General features: G+C 44.8%; 1 protein-coding gene across 1 annotated transcript; it reads left to right on the forward strand.

The window, feature by feature from the left end:
• Nucleotides 1-552: 552 nt before the first annotated feature.
• LOC138611624 (uncharacterized) lies at nt 553-6,344 on the forward strand. The gene is made up of 3 exons (XM_069684800.1): nt 553-652; nt 846-4,435; nt 6,159-6,344. Exons 1-3 carry the CDS (start codon nt 553-555, stop codon nt 6,342-6,344), a joined length of 3,876 nt encoding a protein of 1,291 aa, XP_069540901.1.
• The last annotated feature ends 1,249 nt before the right edge of the window (nt 6,345-7,593 follow it).

Here is a 7,593-nt window from a genome sequence, read left to right on the forward strand (position 1 = left end):
ATAAATAAATAAATACATAAATAAATAGGAAAATGTAAGTAAATATCAATCCAAGATTCTCATTATAATCACGATGCCTGGCCCACTGTAGCATTATCTCAGATACTAATGGTATAATAATGGCCATGTGATTATTATAAGGGCTACAGGCTTTCTGGTAAACCAAATTTTAAAGGTTAATGTTTGTGAAGATGTTACTTCTCAGTGAATGATAAAAAAATTAAGACAGCTGATAAAATCCTCCTGAGATTTCACTTTCATTTGAGTACCTACATCAGTCTGAAAACTACGGTGGCCCTGAGAGCTCAACGCACAGCAACTTCAGAAAACACATGCAAATCCACAAAACAGAAGCAAATTAAGAAAACATCTTCATCAATTTGACAACACATGCGCAGCATTTAGAAAACAAGCAGCAAATAGAAAAATGCAGCAACATTTTTATATGATGTCCATAATAAGAAAAAACAAATGTAATGGAACAATTGAAGTTTCAAACACCAAACAACCTGACAGGCTGTTGTCTTTTTTCTGTCCAGGTCAGACTGAGAAATGGACTCTGAAGCCAGCGGGACGATGGAGGTGGCAGCGCTCGGTCGGCCTTTCAGCCTCGGGATGCTGTACGACCGCCGCAAAGACTGTCCTGTGCCTGGTAAGGACTTATGTAAAAGATACTGAATCCATCTCAACCAAATGTTCAGGCTGAAGTCATGTTGAACAATCTTTTCATCTCAGATGTTTCAAGCAGTTTATCAAACATTCTCTATCACATACGAAGCAGCAACAGCCTCTCCTCTGCTGCTGTTTCTGGAAGCTGAACTCGATCCTTACTTATTCTTTTGCAGGATTCTCATTGTGGGACCGTGATGACCTGAGAAAACATATTGGAGAAACACCACAGACCTATAATGATTTTCAGATAGTTGCCTCTGAATCCATTGAGGATAAATCCTTGGCATTAGATGTTGAAGCATCACTGAAGACAAGTTTCTTGTGTGGACTCATAAAGGTTGAAGGATCTGCCAAATACCTGAACGATAGCAAGACTTCCAAACATCAGGCCAGAGTAACACTCAAATATAAAACTACCACGATGTTCCAGCAACTGTCCATGGATCATCTTGGAACAGGGAACGTGAAGCATCCATATGTCTTTGAGAAAGGAATAGCAACACATGTGGTCACAGGAATCCTTTATGGGGCACAAGCCTTCTTCGTCTTTGACCGTGAGGTTTCTCAAACAGAAGATCATCAAGACATTGAGGGAAACTTGAAGGTGGTCATCGAGAAGATTCCTCGTCTTGCTATAAAGGGTAAAGGTTCACTAAAAATGGAAGAAAAGGACAAAGCAACTGTTGAGAAATTCTCCTGCAAATTCTATGGAGACTTTTCCCTTCAGAAAATTCCAACATCCTTTCAGGATGCAGTTCAAGTCTACCAAAGTCTGCCTAATCTGCTGGGAGCCAACGGAGAAAACGCAGTCCCAGTGAAGGTCTGGCTGCTGCCTCTGACAACTTTAGATTCTTCTGCTGCTAAACTTGTCCGTGAGATAAGCACAAGGTTAGTTCAGGAATCACAGAGTGTCCTGGAGGACTTTAGTGAGCTGGACATGAGGTGCAATGATGCAGTGAGAACCACCACAGCACAACAGTTCTCACAGGTTGGCACAAAGATTAAAACTTTCAAACAGATGTGCTCTGAGTTCAAGATGGAATTCCAACAAACCTTGGCAAAGAAACTTCCATCAATCAGAGGAGGAGGAGAAGAGGAGGCTGAGCTCGCAGGGATCCTGAAGAAGAGACATTCTTCTCCTTTCAACAGGAAAAACCTGAACGAGTGGATGGACTGTAAAGAGAGAGAAATCGACACGGTGATGTCTTTAACGGACATGATGAAAAACACCAAGATTGTACCATCTCAAAATCAGCTTTACAGTGAAAGTCTAAGAGCGGGACATGCTGTGTGTTTTGTTTTCACCTCACTGGGAAGTGATGAACCGTACCTCTCAGCTTTATCAAACTACTTAAGAAAAACAGAAAACCCTGAAGATCCACATCCTCCGGATGTAGAGAAGGAACAATGGTACCTTTCCAAAGAAGTATCCGATTCAATGAGGGTGAAAGCAAAGCTCTTCAGTGACTTTGCAGAGGCCAACCAGGAGAACAAGAACATAACGTTTTTAACAGTCGGAATAACAAATGAGACAAAGAGAGGTTCGAGCATCGACCTTTATGAAAAAGGCTTCTCTGTCAGCGAGGACTTTGAGCCGCCTTCAAAGCCTGAAACAGTGACAGGAAGTGACATAAACCACGACAGTGTGACACTGAAGATTGATCCACCAAAGTTTGGATCAGAGAACATCACCTCCTTCTCTGTTGAGTACTGTGTCAGTGAAGAGGAAGGATGGAAACAACAGACAGCATCAAAAACTGAAGCAGTGACAGTGAGTGGTCTGAGTCCTAACACAGAGTACATGTTCAGGTGCAGAGCAGTGACCACAGTAGGTGTCGGGCCAGCCAATCAAGTCAGCGGTCCCATTCAAACCTTACCATGCAGCCCTCCTGGAAAACCACAAGTTGAACCAAACTCAAGTGAGATATCAGTCAGCTGGAAGAAACCAGCTGAGCTCGGACAAGATGTCCACACCTTGAGCTACATCGTGGAGTACGCCAAAACAGGAAAGACAGTCAGCAGCGTGAATGAGGAGGAGCTCCAGTGGAACCAAATGATGACAGGAGCAGAGAAGGCAATCATTTCAGGGCTTCAGTCAGAGACAGAATATGTTGTCAGGGTCAGATGTGATTGTGGGGTAGCTGGCAGGAGCAAGGAAAGCATCACTGTGAATGTCGGCACATCTAGACGTGAATTCGCCAGTCTTGCAGAATTCCTCAAAGACATTAGTAAAAGTAAACTCTCTGCAACACCCCCAGTTTACACACTGCCTCTGGAAAAAGAGGATCTGGACATCGATGGATGCAGAAGGTATAACTTTGGCAAAGAAAGCATGAGGCAAAACCGCACAGTAATGCTTATGGGAGCGACCGGATCAGGAAAGTCCACTCTGATCAATGGAATGATCAACTACATTGTTGGTGTGGACTGGAAGGACAACTTCAGATTTAAATTAACTGAAGAGGATGAGTCCAGATCACAAGCTGAAAGCCAGACCTCTGAAGTCACTGTGTACAAAATCAACCACCAGGAAGGTTTTGAACTAGATTACTCACTGACCATTGTTGACACTCCAGGTTTTGGAGATCCAAGAGGCATAGAGAGAGACAAAGAGATCACAGAGCAGCTGCGTAAGCTCTTCTCTGATGATCTTGGTGTCAGAGAAATTGACGCTGTGTGTTTTGTAGCTCAGGCGTCTTCGGCTCGACTCACACCAACACAGAAATATGTGTTTGATTCTGTGCTCTCAATCTTTGGCAAAGACATAGCAGAAAACATCAGGGTTCTGGTGACGTTCGCAGACGGCCAGCCCAACCCAGTTCTAGAGGCGATCAAGGCTGCAGGTGTCCCATGTCCTAACACAAAGGACGGGCGGCCGGTTCACTTCAAATTCAATAATTCAGCACTGTTTGCAAACAACAAATCATCTGCAGCAGACAGCACGAGTGAAGATGATGAGGAAGGAGGCTTTGATGAGATGTTTTGGAACATGGGGACAAAAAGCATGAAGAGGTTCTTTGATGCTTTGAATCTCATACAAACCAAAAGCTTGACACTGACGCAGGAGGTCCTCAGACAAAGAAAGCAGCTCGAAAATTCAGTTGAAAAGTTGCAGGAGCAGGTTAACGTCGGGTTAGCAAAGCTCGAGGACATTAAAGAGACAGCTGAAAAAATTAAAGAGTTTGAGGCAGAGATCAGCAGAAATGAGAACTTTGAGTTTGAAATCACTGTCAGGAAGCCTGTTCAGAAAGGTATTCGTGGTTCTGGAGAATACCTCACCAACTGTCAGCAGTGTCATTTCACCTGTCACGATCCCTGTGGTATTCGAAATGATAAAGACAAAGCAGGCTGTGCTGCAATGACCGATGGATACTGTACTGTGTGTCCAGGTAAATGTTTCTGGAATGTACATTTTATTCAGAAGTACAGATGGGAGTATGAGGACGTTACAGAAAAACATACAGTGACTGAGCTGAAAAAAAAGTATGACATAGCTAAAGAGGCAAAGTCACCTGTTGAGGCATTGATTATAAGACTGAAGGCTGAATATGTTGCTGTGCAGGCTGAGGTGGAGAAACTGATGGAGAGATCTTCTACGTGTCTAAACAGACTTAAAGAAATCGCACTGAGGCCAAACCCTCGATCCACTCCAGAGTACATCGACATGCTTATTGAGGGAGAAAAATCTGAGGCCAAACCAGGCTGGAAGAAACGAGTTCAGTCTCTCATGGACATGAAAACAAAAGCAGAGTACATGGCTAAAGTAGAGAGAGGAGAGACATTTCTGCAGAGTCCATAATGATCATAAGTCGTGTTGTCAAAAAGAAGAGCACAGCAGGACTCTGACCGAAACCACCGAGACAAAGACAAAAAGCACGACCAGGAAAAGCTGAAATTAAAATGTGAATGAAATAATGAGCAAGACTTAAATATCTGTGTCGTAAAAAACAAACATCGGTTGTTCCTAAAATATAATTCATGTTGACATGTTTGACCACATTTCCTGCTGGAACCATTAAATAGACAACTTTGTAAAAACCATTAAAACCAGTGTCAGAGTTTAAGTCTGCAGCTCTTCTAGCTCAGCAAACCTTAAAACTGAACATGTGATTTTTATTGTCAATCTTTATCATTTAGGTTGATTTGTGTTTTCACTAAAAAGGCATTTATATCAGTTTGTTCTGTAACGTACAGCAAACAGGAATATTCATTTCTTTCTTTTCAGTAGTTTGTTGTACATTTCTGTGCACACGGGGCTTCAGCTTCCTGTTTCTTTTACTACTTTTGATTTACTGTGAAGTTTGTTTTCTTGGAGATCTGAAGTCGTGAAGACAATCTGAGGAATTATAAAGACTCCTGATGATCGTGTGTGTATTTTATGAATCAGTGAATAATCTACATTAAAATGTTTAAATGTCAAAATGCTGTCTGTGAGCTTCGATGTGTCAGCGTGTTTCTTTACCTTCTGCAGCCACAATTTATGTTCCAGTTATAACATAGACTGTGTATAAACCCTGCATTCTTTCTAACGTCCAGCAGGGGGCGACTCCTGTTAAAAAGAAGTGTGCTCCTATAGAAGTCTATGAGAACATGCTCCTCCTCCTCTCCTGATGTATTCCCTGAGAGCGAGAGAGAGAGAGAGAGAGAAAGAGAGAGAGAGAGAGAAAGAGAGAGAGACGCAGAGCAAGAGAGAGAGAGAGAGAGAGAAAGAGAGAGAGACACAGAGAGAGAAAGAGAGAGAGACACAGAGAGAGAAAAAGAGAGAGAGAGAGAAAGAGAGAGAGACACAGAGAGAGAGAAAGAGAGAGAGAGAGAGATTGGCGGTGGCGTCAGTAAATCTTCTCAGATCTTAGAAAACACTAGATAGTCAATTGAGCTTTTGTGGGGACATGTGTGTGCAGACGTGTGTGCAGACGTGTGTGCAGACGTGTGAGCAGACGTGTGTGCAGACGTGTGAGCAGACGTGTGAGCAGACGTGTGTGCAGACGTGTGAGCAGACGTGTGTGCAGACGTGTGTGCAGACGTGTGTGCAGACGTGTGAGCAGACGTGTGTGCAGACGTGTGTGCAGACGTGTGTGCAGACGTGTGAGCAGACGTGTGTGCAGACGTGTGTGCAGACGTGTGAGCAGACGTGTGTGCAGACGTGTGAGCAGACGTGTGTGCAGACGTGTGTGCAGACAAAAACCTTCTGCTCATACAACAACAATAAACCCTGGTTTACTGCAAACTGGGGTGACTATGTGAGACCAAGGAGGAGGCCTACAGGAGCAGGGATGTGGTCCTGAACAAGCAGGCCACAAACACAATGACAAACCAGATCAGGGTAGCAAAGAGGAGCTAAACTGAGAAGCTAGGAAACTGCTTTACAGCCAATGACCCTGCATCACTGTGGAGAGGCCTGCAGAACATTACCAAGAACAGGAGACCATCTCCACACCCTGTGGAAAACCTCCACTGGCTGATGACCTGAACATCTTTTACTGCAGGTTTTCACACCCCTCACCTACTCCTTTCACACTCCTCAACCACTTCAGCCTAGAACTACCTGCACCCCCTGCAACTACCTCCCCTCTGACCCCCCACCTGCACGAACAATCTGTGAAGAGGATGTGTGTCAGCTTTTTCAGAGCCAGAAGATCAGGAATCTGGTGGTGTGTCACCTTCCTGCCTGAGAGTCTGTGCTGACCAATGACTGTATATATAGATGGACGACGCGTCTCCATCTGCTCTCTGACAGCAGGACAGCTTCTTGTGTTGGTCTGAGGTTACCGTTCACAGGTAGTGAAACTTCAGTGGCTGTCGTGATTGTTTTCGTTACGTCTCCTCTCGCCGTTCCTCCTCTACTCTGCTAATCCGGAACAGAACGCTGCAGGAGCCTGATTTGTTAACAGAGCTGTCAATCATCATTTTGACAGCATCAAATAACTAGAAATAAACTGAAATTTAGACATAAATCAGCATGAAAAGAACTAACTATAATGACACAAACCATGTTTGATGTGTATGCAGGGGCTCAGGGGCACCTCCCACTACCCCCCCTCACAATCTTCAACAGCACCGTGTCTACTGTGGGCACCTGCAGGTTCCTGGGATCCACTATCTCCACGGACCTGAAGTGGACCTCCCACATAGACGAGGTCAGGAAAAAGGCCCAGCAGAGGATGCCCTGTCTGCGTCAGCTCAGGAAGTTCGACCTGTCTCAGGAGCTGCTGATCATGTTTTACACCACCATCATCCAGTCTGTTCTCTGCACGTCCATCACGGTTTGGTTTGGATCTGCCACCAAACAGGACAGCGACAGACTGCAACGGACAATCAGGTCTGCAGAGAGCATGATTGGCACGGACCTGCCCTCCATCCAGGACTTATACCGGTCCAGGCTCAGGAAACGGGCAGGTAACATCACTGCAGACCTCTCACACCCACGACACAAACTGTTCAAACTTGTCCTCTCCAGCAGCGTAACAGAGCGCTGTACGCCAAAACAGTGTTACATGTTACTTTGTCTCACCTGTCCTTGTTTTAAGTGTAGTATGTCAGTTCGCGTGTCCGTACATTGAGAGTTTTCTCACAGGTTCTGTATTCATATGTTAATATTTATTTATTGAAACAATCACACGGCTGGCCTCCATACCGCTCTTATCTGGTAAGCGTTCTTATTCATCCTGTTCGGCATCTATGTCTCCGGCCTCCTGTGCAGCCTTCTGCTGGTCATTTCATGCATCCTGCCTCGATCTTCAGTCAGATATTCAGATCGCACATAAAACCTCAGAGTGGTCCCACCTCTGTTGCCATTCCCTGGAAAAGTTCTGTTGGTTTATCCGACCGCCTGCCCATACTCCTGATAGGTCCCGTCCATCTGCAAGAACTGTCACTTGTCCTGTCTGTGTCCCAGCTGGCAGCCCGACCGACTCCTGCCCC

Source organism: Semicossyphus pulcher, unplaced genomic scaffold (genome assembly GCF_022749685.1).
Source record: "Semicossyphus pulcher isolate SPU_LCO1_2020_fin unplaced genomic scaffold, fSemPul1.0.p SCAF_7, whole genome shotgun sequence".
NCBI lineage: Eukaryota > Metazoa > Chordata > Actinopteri > Labriformes > Labridae > Semicossyphus > Semicossyphus pulcher.